Below are 15,109 nucleotides of genomic sequence, written 5' to 3'. Positions count from 1 at the left end.
AGGGAAGAGGCTTGGGGGAAGGCCATACACCTGAGCCCGCCTTCCCTCCCTCCAGTCCCTGGGCTCCCTTCCTCTTCTTCAGAGTTGCCTCTGGCCTGGGTGAGGCCAGCTAACAAAGGCCCCCTTGTATAGGTCTGTTTGTTTTGGTAATTGTCCTGAGTAACCTCCCTGGGGTGGCCCAGAAGCCTGTGAAGAGCTGACCTGGAAGCCACAGAATCACATTGTTGTCACCTTTGTCTCTTTCTGTTCCCACCATGAGCTCCAGAGATTTGGCCAATTTTTTTCCAGTTCTCAGTTCCTGGGGCTTGAGGAGGGTCTAGACCTAACGGTGTAGGGAGTAAGCTCTCTCTTCATCCTTAAACGGAAGCATGAGCTGTGGTGGAGTTCCTTCATAAAAGAGAGGAAAGAAAACCGATAGGCACTGGGCACATACCTAGGACTTCTTATGGATCATGTAATACTGACCATGTACGTGTGCTAAGTCGCTTCCGTCATGTCCGACTCTTTGCGACCCTTTGGACTGTAGCCCTCCAGGCTCCTCTGTCCCTGGGATTCTCCGGGCAAGAATCCTGGAGTGGGTCATCATGCCCTCCTCCAGGGGATCTTCCCAATCCAGGGATCGAACCTGCATCTCCTGTGACCCCTGCATTACAGGTGGATTCTTTACCGCTGAGCCACCAGGGAAGCCCTGTCCTGGCCACTGTCTGTGAAACAGATATTAGTACAGCCCCTTTTACAGAAGAGGAAGCTGAGGCTCAGAGGAGATTTTGTTTTTGCTTTTTAATGTTCCCCAAATCACCCAGCTGCTAAAGGAGAAACCAGAATTTGAATCTGGATCCCAAACTAAACCCCTGAGATTTGAGGGTCAGTCACCAGAGGTCAATGGCACCCCACTCCAGTACTCTTGCCTGGAAAATCCCATGGACGGAGGAGCCTGGTAGGCTGCAGTCCATAGGGTCGTGAAGAGTCGGACACGACTGAGCGACTTCCCTTTCACTTTTCACTTTCATGCATTGGAGAAGGAAATAGCAACCCACTCCAGTGTTCTTGCCTGGAGAATCCCAGGGACAGGATTCTGGTGGGCTTCCGTCCATGGGGTCACACAGAGTCAGACATGACTGAAGCAACTTAGCAGCAGCAGCAGCAGCAGCACCAGAGGTCTGCTCCATTCTCTTGGAGCACCTGAAGGCCTTTCTGTTGCTGAGGTATAACTAGCTCCTTCCTTTGCTCTCTCCATCTCCAGACGCTAAGATGGCTTGGTGGTGAACTTAGTGCCCCGTACTCTATCTTTTTTCACCTGAGGACCTTTCCTGATGATCAAAAGGAACAGTTTGAACACAAAGTAAAAAAGAGTAAAGTCATGAAAGACTTTACAGTAAATGTAAGACAAGAGCGTACATAGGTTCTCTGCTTTTGCAGCATTGTTTATTACAAAAAGAAACCTACAATTTTTTTCTTTTAAACAAAATTCAAGGCTCCAGGACTCATCTCTGGGGCTGATCCATCTTAAATACCAGTAGGGGTAGGAGGGCTCCTGCCAGAACTTCCCACCCCTTTTCCAAGTTTGGGCCCGAGGGACAGTGTACTTTCCCTTTGAGGGTGCATGCAGAACCTGTGGGGTCCCTGGTCCGGCCTTCTGCAGCACCTCCTAGGGAGTGCCAGGGTCCCCTCCCCCTTCGCGCCTGGGGGCAAAGTTCCAGGAAGTTTCCCACTTGAGTTAGGAGGTGAACTCAAGTTCATCATCTCCACCTCAGCTCCAAGAAACCACCCCCATCACGTGGCTTCTGGAAAGTGCACTCAGAATGGATCCAGAGAATAATCACAGGTCGAGAAAGTAGAGGGAGCAGTAATTTAAACTCACCCTTGACCCCGTGCCCCGGCAGAGGGTGAGGTCTGTCCGGATCCCTTGCTCCATTCCTTCCACGCCCACCTCCCTGCTGGCGCTGCCAGTGCTTCCAGGAGGGCTGTCCTTCCCAAGTGGGACTTTTCAACCTTGAACTGAAGTGCCTTTGTATGTGGTGGGGGAGGGCTGGAGGACCTTCCAGAAAGGCCTTCCAGAAAGCCAGAGCACATAAATACAAACCTAAAACCAGACATTTCCTGCCAGCAGGCACCAAGTCCCCCCACAGCTTCAGCTGTGGCCAAAGAGGCCAGCGTGGTGAACTCCTGTCTCAGACCCAGCTGATGGCAGGGAGCGGGAGGGTGCTAGCGTCCTCCTCGGCCCCCTTCACTGTCCTTTGCCCTCCCTGTCATCAAAGAGGTTGGGGTTCTCTGCCAATGAGGCTCGGACCTTTTTCTTCTCCTTGAAGCGGCCTGAATTGGAGACTTTGACGTGCTTGCCCTTGGTGTTCTTGTCCACAATCTTCTCCAAGCGGGTATTAAAGTTGCTGTTGGGGTTCCCACCGTCAGGCCTCGGGGGCTCCGCACCACCCTCACTCTGGGTGTAGGTGTCAGGGATCTCATACAGCACTTTGGGAGTGGATTTCTTTTTCCTCAGGAAGGTCAGCTTCCACCAACCAACTTCGGTCATGGCGTTCCCAGACCTGAAGGTGGGGCTTCCTGCAGGAGCAGGGGACGTAGAGAAAGGGATCAGTGGGGAGAAGGGGTAGGGGCCTTGGAGCAGCCCTTTCTAGTCTCCCAACCAGGCTTGAAAGAATTGAAGGTGGGCCAAGTGAACCCAGGATTCAGGTAAGCGATGCAATCCTTTCGGTGAACATGAGGAGAGAGAAGGGTCTGGGGAAGAGGCAGTCAAGAAAACATCCACGGGGAAGCCATCTGAGCCAGGTGGATGGGACAGTGGGACAGCTACACTCCGCTGCCAGACAGCTCGACACTCCAAGCCCCTTGGGGCTGCAGGAGAGTGAATGGCTTGCCAGGTCATACAGCAACTAGGCCTTGGCCACCTTCCCAAGCTCTTCCCGCTATGCCTCCAGGCTCTGCTGCCAGGAGCAGACAGGTGATCAGCTGGTATCAGACGGAAAGAAATACCCTATGCATTTTCTTTGGAATTCATTACAAAATTAAACAGTATTTGTGTGATGTTCAGAGTAATTTGGACTTCCCTGTGGGTCACCACCGAGGCTGAGGAAGCAGCTAGGGTTTTTCTAAGGGAGAGAAACATCAGGCTGGGAGTGGGAAGTCCCAAGAACTATTCCAGCCTCGTGACCTCTGGCAAGGTACATCTTTGGACCTCAGTGTCCTCAACTGTCCTTTCCAGACCTAACATTCAGCTCTAATGTTAATCCTTGCCCACAAGGTAGACATGCTTTGCAAAGTAAGACTTATTGAAGGGTGGTTCCCTTTCCCAATACAGCTTCCATAAGGACAGGAGTTCGAAGTAAACCTGAACATTTGGAAGGAAGTTTGGTGGAGCAAAGAGGTACATGTGGGGTCTGGTTATCACAGGCTGGACCCTCCATAAGGGCGCCCCATGAGAGGTGGGGCAGGGTTCTGAAATCCAAGCTTCTCCACTGACAACGTGACGTGTCCTGACACAGTAGTGGCCTCACCTTTTACTATTCCATGAAGTTGCTACCTGAGCTGGTAGAAGTTTTGGCAGATGAAGTTATCTGGACACAAGAAAAAGAGAGTATAGGCTAGAGATATTAAGATCAATGAAAGAGCAGGCAGAGTGATGAGAAATGGAAACATCTTTGGGCCTGGAGAAGTTGGTGGTCTGATTTTCAGAACTCCATGGTATTGTTGCAGGGAGAAGTCAATTCTGGCTCCATGTTGAAACTGTTTCCTTGACTTGCTTTCCATTGCTTTTGTTATTATAATCCTACATAATGGCCTGTGTCAGAGAATCCTGCCCCTCTGCCTGACTATTAAACTAAAGTGCCTTTGTTCAGAACCCTGTCCACCCATAGATGGCAGGAAGGAAGAAACTAACACATCCCCCTGCCTGAGGCTTGCCATTCTAGGAGATATTTGCAAAATTAATGGCCTTTTTACTTTGTTTCCTCCTCCCTGCCATCTCTGATCCATAAAAGAACCTGGCATTCAGACCCTGAAAAGATGGTTATTTTGAAACGTTAGTCTGACATCTTCTTGGTCAGCTGGCTTTCTGAATAAAATTGTATTCCTTGCCTCAACACCTCGTCTCTCGGATTCATTGGCCTGTCATGTAGAGAGCACAGCGAGCTTGGACTTGGTATCAGTGTGAGCTGTGCAAGTCCGGAGGAGGAGGGGGCAATAGCCGCAGCACACCTGAAAGCTAGATGATCAACCAGCCCAAGGTCAGGGAAATATATCACCTACTTTTAAAAACTGATGGTCTTAACTACATTTTCTAAAAAGACCAGAAGAAATATGACAAATGATTAATATTGGTTTTCCTTAGGTAGTAGGAATATGGGATATTTTCTTCTCTTTCTCTCTACATATATATATATGTAAAATATATAAAATATGTATATACACATATATACATATTTTAAAGTTTTATTTTATTTTTTTGATTCCCAGATTTTCCATAATGAGCCTGGAGGTTTTTTTAGAAGGGGAGCAGGTCAAATTCATAAACAATGAAAGAGGGACTTCCCTGGCAGTCCAGTGGTTAAGACTCCATGCTTCCAATGCATAGGGCATGGGTTCGATTTCTGGTCAGGAAACTAAGATCCTACATGCTGTGCGGTTCAGCCAAAAAAGTATTTAAAAAGAAAAAGAAAGAAATGAAAGCAGGATGCTGACCTAAGCTTGAAATGAACTGAGTGCCTGCATCCATGGCCTCCTTATTGTGGTTGTCCCCTGGCCCTGCATATATCCATCCGCTTGCCCAGAGCAAGGGGATTCCTCCCCACCTCTCTGTCCAGGAAGCAGATCCCACTTTGCCAGCTCTGTCCCTCAAGCTGAGCTCAAGAACCAAGAAAATCCCAAGGAGATCTAGTGCAGCTTCCACTTAGAAAGTGAAGGAGGGGTGAGTGGCCAGGTAAATACGTTCAGGGCGCCCTGGAGAGGTGAGTGCACCAAGGAGACAGCCTGAGAGTTTGCTTTGGCAGCCTGCCCCACCTGGGCTTAGCACAGCCTTGCACAGAACTTGGTGTTCCAGAATAGGTTTCTGGAAGGAGCCTTGAGGAGGGCCAGGAAGGAGGGACAGGGTGCTTGCTTGGCCTATGGGTGCCCCAGTCACCTGGTCTGGGGCAAAGCCCACAACCCCACCTCGGCCCATCTGGGACTGCTAAGGAACTTGGGGAATGGAGGAGTCAGCTCCTGAAACAACAGTAACCACCAAACTGCCTTGCTCTATGAGAGTACCCTCTGCCTGGGCCACTTAAAATATACCACTTTAACAGGTCTTTGAACTTGGCATACATGGGTCTTAACTCTCCTTGGAGTAAAGGGAGCTACTTGTCAGAAAACCACAGAAAGAGGTCAGAGTGGCCCTTGGGCCCTGCCCTGGAGCCTCCACCACAGCGCCAAAGTATTAGTGCCCTTGGCTCCTGGCCTTGAATTCTGGTCTCTCCAAAATGCTTTCTGCTAGGCCTTGCTGTCCCTTCTGTCCAGGAGGACAAACCAGTAGGCAGATGTTTAGCCCTTTAACCAAGGCTAATCTACGGAAATCTGAATTTGCAGAACAGATAAACTAGAGGAGTATTCTTTGTTTTTCAAAACAAGGGGGCTACCTCAAAATCGTGTAAAATCTGATTTGTTTAGAAATAGTGACACAACAGTCAACTTCCCTGGCATCCAAAGTTGCAAAAAGCCAGAGGCCAACAGCCACATGCCCACGCGTAGTCACAGGAGGCTAGAGGGACCTGGGGGAGGGGAAGTACTTGGAATTTTGAACAGACTCAGCAGTTGGTGATATACCTGCTTCTGTAGGGCCTGAGCAGGTGCACTGAGGGCAAGGCCCTTGCCCCAGGGCCTTGCAATCCATCAGATGATAGAAATCAGCCCTGAAGATGCAAGTTACACCTCCACCGTTTGCACAGCTTGGGAATCCACAAGGGCCTCACAGGATATCCTGCCACCCCCTGCCTATGGTGGTTAGCACCCTGGCATGCATGTGGGCACCCCAGGACAGCTCCCACCATGCCAGCTGGGTTCTGTGAACTGCCCTAAGTGCCTTGCCCAGACAGGGTTGGGCTCCTTCTGAGCTGGAACAAGTTAACCATTGACTGGGGTGGAGGTGGAAGGCTGGAGGGGGGGTTAAAGGGGCGAGTCGGCTTCCTGCAGTAAGACAAAACTCAGAACCTCTATTCCTTGCATCTCTGCCTGGCCCCTGTGGTACTTCTCCACTCTGCGTGACACTCAGGTACCCTGGAGAGGACAGGGATATATTCCTACCAAACAGCCAGAAACATCCTCCAGTGGAGGAGGAGGTAGCAGGTGGTAAGCTCCTGTCCAGCAAGAGTTAATAGATCACTGCTCTGGAGTAAAACTTTCCCAGAAGGAGCTCTGTTGGAGGCCTGGATTGACTCCAAGAATCCAGTGGGATGAGTTGAGCCCTGCCTGCCCACCTAGAGATGGGAGCCGACATGCCTGGTCCCCCTTTCCAGCTGGGCGTATCAGCCGTGGAAGCAGAACTGAGCCCCCAGACAGAGGCCCATGCCGTGGTTTCCCCTCCCGCCCACCCTCTGCCGATACCTGTGAGCCCGACTGCTGGGAGGCTGGAGGCGAGAGCTTCCCTAGAGAAGGAGCTGAGTGCAGGAGCTGCGACCCGGGAGACTGGGGGAGGTGGGGATGCCTCCGGACTGCCGTGCCAGGCAAGGCTCAGTCTGGGAGAGCTGGGTAGGAGCAGCTGTGCAGCAGGTGCGGAGAAACAGGTGCAGGAGCCCTACCTGCTCCGCTGTGGCCAGGAGTCAAGGTGAACCTGAAACCCAGCCCCTCCCGGCTAAGTAAACAGGCCGGCTCAGCTGATGAATATTCATTACCCCAGAAATCCAATCCCAGCGCCCCTGCACCCACCCAGAAGACAGGGTCCTCCAGGGACCGCCTGGCCAGGAAGAGGAAACCCCAAGGGAAGTCAGGGGTGGGGAGAGCCCGGGAGCCTCTTGCCTCAGCCTGCCACTCTCGGGCGCCTGTTTGCACCCCCAGCCATAACTGAGGTCATCCCTACCTGTTTCATGCCCCAGGGAGGCCAGACCCCTCTCCAGCATGAAGTGCCACCTGGACATTACCCCAGGCACAATCCAGAAAGGGTTAAGGGCCGCTGCTCCCGGCGGGAGAAACGGGTGCACCCAGCTCCTTTGAACTCAAGAGTCGAAACCAGTCCCTGGTCAAACTGGTTGGCAGACCGGTTCCCAGGCTGCCTGCTTCCACCCCAGGCCTCAGGCGGGTGCTGGGTGGGAGGCTGCGGTTCCCTCCTGACCTGAAGGCTTTTCCTCAAGTTCTCCCTAGAAGGGGGTTGAGTGGCACCAGCTCCTCCTTAGGCCATGTTCTCCAGACCCATCACAACCTCAAGTGTCTACACCCACTCCTCCCTCACTTAGAAGCAGTCTTCAAAGACCTTGAAACTCTGCCTTCTGCCATGGACTGTGTCCCATTCCAGGACCGAGGAGATCTGGAGGTGGGGGTGGGGTGGGGGGTGGGCACTGGATAGAGGAAAAGCGTACAATTCCCCCATCCTTGGCACTCCCTCCAAGTTATATTCTAAATTCTAATTAACCAGCTCTCAAACCTGCCCACACCTTCAGCACTGAGTCTACATGGTTCAGCTTCTCAAGGCCTCTTGAGTTCATGTTTGCCTCCATCCTAAACAGCCCCTGTGTCCCTGGACCTCAGGTGGACAGTCCTGCAGAGGCTCCCCATGGCCCATAGTGGAACCCACTTGGCCTGGCCCTCCTAGTATGCACTTTCTCTTCCAAACTCTCCCTGAACGTGCACACAAGGCCTTTCTCTGCATACCTTCCTTGGTATGGAAGCTAAGAGGATGAGATTAGGAATGGTCTCCCCACCCTCTGAGTAAACCAAGACAAACTCCTATTCATCCTTCAAGGCCTAAATTATTATGCCCCCTACTCCCCCGAGAATTGTCTTACTCCTACTGGGCTTACTCACATGCTTCTATTTAACATGCCATATATCATGATTGATTAAATGTGTACATACACACATATACATATATAGTAATGTAACGATCCAGTCACGTATTTGCCTCTCTTAGAGAATGGTAGCTCCTTGAGAGAAATATCCTATGATATCCCTTATGTGTAGAATCTGAAAAGAAATGAAATAAATGAACTTATTTACAGAACAGACTCACAGACTCAGAGAAGGAAGAGGATGAGGAAAAAGGATAATTAGGGAGTTTGGATCAACATGTACACCATATTTATTTTAAATGGATAACCAATAAGGACCTATTGTATAGCACAGGGAACCCTGCTCAAGGTGATGTGGTAGCCTGGATGAGAGAGAAGTTTGGGGGAGAATGGATACATGTATATATATTAGTGATTAGTTAGTGAAGTCGCTCAGTCGTGTCTGACTCTTTGCGACCCCTCGGACTGTATATATATGATTGAGTTCCTTTGCTGTCCACCAGAAACTGTTACAACATTGTTAGTCAGTTATACCCCAATATAAAATAAAAAGTTAAAAAAAAATGTTAGCTCCTTGAGCCCAGTCTGTCACTGATACAGACCTGGCATATAGTTAGTACTTAATGCAAACTTTAAAATACAAATAAGAAATATAAATATTGTCTTTAAGAAATTCTTAACGCAGCCACTTGTCCCAGGTAAATGTGAGAGAAAACCCGTTTATTTCACTTCTGGCGGTTTCAGCTACAGCACACTTGCTGACGTGTTATCAGCTCCCTGGGGATCTATGAGAATTAAGGATATTGTTTTGTAAGGTTCTCCTGGCTCTCGTGAGAGGTATACACAGCTGTCCCAGGAAGATTTCCAGATCTGTCACTTTCTCTGAAAGCCTGGTGGAGAGTCAGGGTCCAGTCCAGAAGGTACCGAAGAGGCTAAAAACTTAACTGAGGTCTTGGGAAAATAGTAGAAGGATGATGGGATGAGCACTAGCTTGGGGACTGTAACCAAGGGTCAGGACACTGTCCATCTGTACGGGAGGAAGGGGCTTGTGCTGAAAACACTCACTCCCTTCCCCCCTCTCACCCCACACCACTCTGCTTCAAAACCTAGGCCTTTCTGATGTATGCAATCCAGAGGGGGCAGAATTCTGTTTTCTCAGCTCCACTCTGGAGGAGGCACCCCAGTGGGTGGGATTTAAGTGGATGCCTACGTGACCTGCCCTTCAGAGAAGGCCAGCAGGGCCAGGTACAGGAGCAGAAGCCCGCCCCAGCTCCCCATCCTAGGAGGGACCAACCTGGGAAGTTAGGCCCAACCCCTGACCTTTGGTAGGTTTATTTCTGGGAGGAGCAGGGTTGGGAGGGAAGTTTGAGATAAGGCTATAAACTATGAATATCCCTTAAACAGATCACCCCCACAAGGCTGCTGTATTGTTTTCTAGAATTTTCCACCTTTTAACACACCTTCTCAAAACTAGGTTCAAGTGTGATATTTCAAATACAAACACGAAATGTGCAAGTTTTCAGAAATGTGTCCTTGTTGGCTAAAGCAAGTTAAAATACACCTAAGGGAGTCTCCAGGACCTGGGTGCCCTTTTAGACATGCAGCCATGGGGCCCCATTGGGTTGCAGATCTAATCTGGCCCAAAAGATCATTCCTAGTTTATTGACCTCTACCCAGGGAGTAGAGCTAGACTCCAGGGATATTTATTTCCCAAAGTAGGGAGAAGGGAGGGCCTACCATCCTCCTCAGCACTCCCCTTCCTCTGGAAGGCCAAAAGATGAGAGAGTCTGGGGGTGACCAGCCTGGTTGAGGGCCAAGTGGGGCAAGGCCACAGACTGGTCTCCAGAAGCTATACCAGGTACAGCCGGGAAGAGGGCAGAGCAGGTCTGGGGTGGGTATTGAGGTTGCCACTGAAGGGGCTGCCGTTGCTCTCCTTCAAGGAGACCTCAGTGGGCAGTGGGAGTATGAGCAGCCAGTAATCATGCGGACTGTGCGAATACTTAGAGCTCTGAATCCTCATTGCACTCTAAGATAGAGCCTCTGAGTGGGTTCACCAACTTGCATCCCCACCAGCAATTTTCCTATTACTCTTTGTATTAGTTCCTTGTGGCTGCTGTAACACATTACAACAGACTCGATGGATTTAAACAACAGAAATGTATTCTCTCACAGTTCTGGAGGTCAGAATTCCAAAATCAGTTTCACTGGCCAAGACGAAGGTCTTAGCAGGGTCATGATCATTCTCGAGTCTCCAGGGACAATTCGTTCCTTGCCTCCTCCAGCTTCTGGTGCCTGTAGGCATTCCCTGGCTTGCGGCCACATTACTCCCCTCTCTGTCTCCTTCATCCTCACGTCACCTTCCCCTCTTTCATGTTGTCTAATCTCTCTCTCTCTCTCTTTTATAAGAATACTTGGGAGAGGGACTTCCCTGGTGGCCCAGTGGTTAAGAATCCACTGGCTATTGCAGAGGACACAGGTTGGATTCCCAGATTCCCATGAAGCAACTAAGTCTGCGTGCCACACCTACTGAAGCCCAGACCCTAGAGCCCATTCTCCGAAACAAGAGAAGCCACCACAATGAGAAGCCTGTGCATCAGTAGCCCCTGATTGCTGAAACTAGAGAAAGCCTAGGGGCAGCAATAAAGACCTAGCACAGCCAAAAATAAATTAAAAAAAAAAGAATACTCGGGAGAGTATGTAGGGTCCACCCAGACGATCCAGGATGATCTTACTTAATCACCTCTGCAAAGCCTCTTTTTCAAACCAAGTCATATCCACAGGTTCCAGTGATTTGATGTGGACATCTCGGCGGGGGTGAGGGTGGGGGGCGGACTGGAAGATGGCTTTTTTTGTCCTACCACACTCTTCATTTTGACCATTTCTGTACTGTCAGACTGTGGCAGTGAGTGTGCCAACCAGAATACCCTGCAAGGAAGGACTTACTGCCTTCCTCAGCTGCTGGCCTCCAGCTGTCAGCTCTTTCAGGGTCCACCTCAGCTGCAGAGAGCATCTCTCCCAAGGGCCTGCCCTTCTAGAGATGTAAGGTCCAGCCATTTCAGCCCCATGAAGGACATGCAGAGGGGCCGTATTCACTTCACCAAACTGACAAGTTCTGCAAGGCCTGCGTTACAGCTGAATTTCTCTCTCTGCCCAGTCCTACTTATGTCTGGTTCCTCTACACAGGAAGTGATCCCTAGTAAGCATCTTGCTCCCTAAACTTCACCTACTCTGAAGAACACAACCCAGGACAGAGATATTAACATTTTTGCCAATGCGACGGAAGTGAAGTAATCATTTTTGTGTCTTATATATTTACTTTTCCCTAGAGCTCTGGATTGCGGCTTCCGGGTGGCTCTAGTGTAAAGAACCTGCCTGCCAATGCAGAAGACATAAGAGATGTGGGTTCGATCCCTGGGTCAGGAAGATCTCCTGGAGGAGGGCATGACAACTCACTCTGGTATTCTTGCCTGGAAAATTCCATGGACAGAGGAGCCTGGCAGGCTACAGTCCATGGGTTTGCAAAGAGTCAAACACAACTGAAGCAACTTAGCACGCTCTACTGCACTGGATTGAATAGTGTCCCCCAAACTCAGGTCCACCTGGAATCCGAAGTGTGACTGTATTTGAAATAGGGTGTTTGGTGATGTAATTAGTTAAGCTGAGAACATACTAGATTAGGGTGGGCCTTAAATCCAAGGCCTCATGTCCTTACAGGAGGAGAGACATGAAGGGAGACGCCATGCGATAACAAGAGCAGCGGATGAAGTGATGCAGCTGCCACTCAAGGAACAGCGAGGGTTGTCTGCAGCCACCAGAAGCTGAGTGAGCGGCAGGAACAGATTGTCCCTCAGAGCCTGTGGACAGAATCAGCCTTGCTGACACCTCGATGTTAGACTTCTGGCCTCCAGAACTGTGAGAGAATACATTTCTAATTTATTTAAAATTTTTTTATTTTATTTTATCCATTTATTTTTAGCTGCACTGGGTCCTCACCACTTTTTTCAGGCTTTCGCAGTTGCAATGAGCTGAGGCGGTGCCCAGGCTTCCCGTTGCGGTGACTTCTCTTGTTGTGGAGCTTGGATTCCAGGCACACGGCTTCAGTAGCTGCAGCGTGAGGGCTCGGTAGTTGCAGTTCACGGGTTCCAGAGCGTGGGTTCAGTAGTCATGGCGCATGGGGGCTTAGTTGCTCCAAGGCATGTAGAGTCTTCCAAACAGGGGATCAAACCCACGTCCCCTGCGTTGGCAGGCAGATTCTTAACACTGGACCACCAGGGAAGTCCTTATTCTATTTTTCAATATTTACTTATTTATTTATTTGGCTGTGCTGGGTCTTAGTTGCGTCATGCAGTATTTTTAGTTTCAGCATGTGGGATCTAGTTCCCTGAACAAAGATTGAGCCCGAGGCCCCTGCACTGGGAGCCCAGAGTCTTAGCCCTGGAATACCAGGGAAGTCCCATTTTTATTATTTTAAAGCACCTTAAGTGCGGTGTAGTGCTCAGTCGTGTCTGACTCTTCGGGACCCCATGGACTGTAGCCCACCAGGCTCCTCTGTCCACAGGGATTCTCCAGGAATACTGGAGTGGGTTGCCATGCCCACCTCCAGGGGATCTTCCCAACCTGAGGATCAAACCCAGGTCTTCTGCATTACAGGTGGATCTTTTTACCATCTGAGCCACCAGGGAAGCCCATTAAAGCACCTGCTTGGTGATAAGTTGTTACAGCAGCCCCAGTTAACCATACAGGGAGTTTCTAGTAAGACTGAGAGTCTTTTCACACATGTATTGGCCATTTGGGTTTCCTGTTCTCTAAAAAGATCCTTTTGCAACACAGAAAAATGTCTCCACCTGCCCACTGTTGTCCTTCTAGCACTAAAATAATACAACTGCTTTTATGGATTCTTGGGCTCTTTGCACAACTCTATAGCTTGACAGATATCGGCTGCCTATTAGTTGGGAAATCTGATCTACAGGATAAAATTTCAACCCTTCGTCAGGGACCTGAGTTTTCCTCATGGTCTCATCTTGCCAGTCTCTTCAACCTGATTTCTCTTCCCATGAATATCCCACAACAGACTTCTTGTGGAACAGCCATGCTGTCTCTCACCTATGTGCTTTATCCATGTTACTTACTTCCTCTTCCTAGAATGACACCCATCACTTACATGCCTCTCCTCCCTCCTCTCCCTCCTCCCACAGTTCGTTCCCATCCTACCAGACTCAGCTCAAGTATTACTTCTCCCAGGAGTCTGCTCTGACGGTTTTCCATCCCCATCTCATGCCTTTACCCCACCAGTTAAGAGGGATACTCCCCCTTTTCTGTTTCTTTAACCCTCTAAGCATCCCTCTTATTTTGTCTGTATGGATTTTTTTAAGCACTTACTATGCATGAGCACAGAGTTAGGCTCTGGATGTGCTGTTATGGAATTTAGAATGTGGTGGGCCTCTCACATATCATACAGTCATTTCCTTGGAGGGCTGAGACCATGTCTTATGTTAAGGTCTCCAACACATTGGCAAATGTATTCAGTCACTCAGTCACATCTGACTCTTTGTGACCCCATGGACTGTAGTCCTCCAGGGTCCTCTGTCCATGGCATTTTCCAGGCAAGAATACTGGAGTGAGTTGCCATTTCCTACTCCAGGGGATCTTCTGATCCAGGGACTGAACCCACGTCTCCTGACACTCTTGCATTGACAGGCAGATTCTTTACCACGGAGCCACCTGGAAGGCCCACCTTGGCAAATAGTGCTTGACAAATAGAGGGTAACTAACATTGAACAGAATGGGAAGAGAGGCTAAAGAGGTGAGAGGTGTGGCAATGGGCTTGGTTTTCCTCCCCGTGAAAGAGCAGATTCCCTCCACCTGCCATGATGGGGATGAAGAAACCATGGAACGCAGGGGCAATCCTCAGAAGATGACACCTTGAACCCAATTCATGAAACTCCCCGGTGAGTTGTTTTCCCTTAGACGACTAACAAAGGTGAAGGGAAGGAGAGGGCATGGTGGCCAGGGTTTATCATGGGTCCCAGAGCACCACCCAGCTGACTGGCACCTCATGGGCCTTCTGGCTTATGCTTAGCTTATGAAGCTAACCAGCCCTAATATCTTTGCCTCAAATTCCTCCCTCGAGCTCCAAGTGACTCCAAGTCCTGAGCTGTAGGGGGAGGGTTGAAGGAAAGAACTGGGGCATGCATAGCCCTCCCTCCAGGCCGAGTGATCATGGTCCCCGCTCACCGCTAAATACCTCCCTGCACCAGCTGCATCTTCTCTCCTTCCTCCACAAGCATCCATTAAGCCCCTGACACTCAGGGGCTGGGGTCCCAGAGATGAACAGGCCTGCACTCCCTGCCCACAAGGTGCTCACTGACTAGCTAGGGAGACAGACTGCAAAGACCAACCCAGAGACTACACTGCAACCAGCAAGAGGCCAGCTGAGAATGCTGAGTTTTCAGAGCCTTCAGCCCAGCAGGCAGACACACACACACACACACACACACACACACACACACACACACACACATGCGCAGAGCACAGTCAGTGTTGCTGTGAGCAAACACACATAAGACATGGACCATAAAGTCATAAACATAGGGTAGATAAAATAAATGGATTATTTGAATGTCAAGGGTAAACCTTCCTTTTATAGATATTGCAAGAACATGTGCAATGGACCTTCTTGCCCAGAATGGGGCGTGGTAAGAAAGAACTTTGGTAAAGGCCAGGAATTGCCAAGGTGGGGGTGCTGACTGTCTGACACAACATCAGGGTAGAAAGTGGGAATTGGGCCGAAGAGGAGGGAGGAAGAGGTCTGCGGCTGTAGTGGCCCAGCTGTGTGAATGCAGCAGGCAGGGCTGCCAGAGAGGCCACATCCCACGGAGAACAAGAATGCGGGCTGGGGAGCCAGACAGGCCTGAGTTTGGATCCCAGCCTCACCAACTACCAGCTCTATGATCTTGGACAAGTTACTTAATTACCTGAGCTTTGGCTCCCTTGCCTTTAAAACTTGGCTAATAACAGTACCAGATTATAAGGTTGTTTGGAAGGATCAAATTAGATAAGGCTTGTAAAACATCTAGATCTACACTGGCGCTCGGCACAGACTACCACTTAATAAGCAAGCTAAC

General features: G+C 49.9%; 1 protein-coding gene across 2 annotated transcripts; it reads right to left on the bottom strand.

The window, feature by feature from the left end:
• On the bottom strand, positions 1,400-7,191 carry PRR15L (proline rich 15 like). 2 transcript variants are annotated; one of them, XM_013972570.2, is made up of 2 exons: positions 6,589-7,191; positions 1,400-2,559 (listed from the first exon to the last, which is right to left on the bottom strand). In XM_013972570.2, exon 2 carries the CDS (start codon positions 2,528-2,530, stop codon positions 2,228-2,230), a length of 303 nt encoding a protein of 100 aa, XP_013828024.1. In that variant the 5' UTR covers positions 2,531-2,559; positions 6,589-7,191; the 3' UTR covers positions 1,400-2,227. The 2 variants fall into 2 exon arrangements, with proteins under 2 accessions (XP_013828024.1, XP_005693769.1); XM_005693712.3 differs by having other exon boundaries at positions 7,061-7,157.

Source organism: Capra hircus, chromosome 19, assembly GCF_001704415.2.
Source record: "Capra hircus breed San Clemente chromosome 19, ASM170441v1, whole genome shotgun sequence".
Classification (NCBI taxonomy): domain Eukaryota; kingdom Metazoa; phylum Chordata; class Mammalia; order Artiodactyla; family Bovidae; genus Capra; species Capra hircus.
This window is presented reverse-complemented; position numbering and strand designations above follow the sequence as displayed.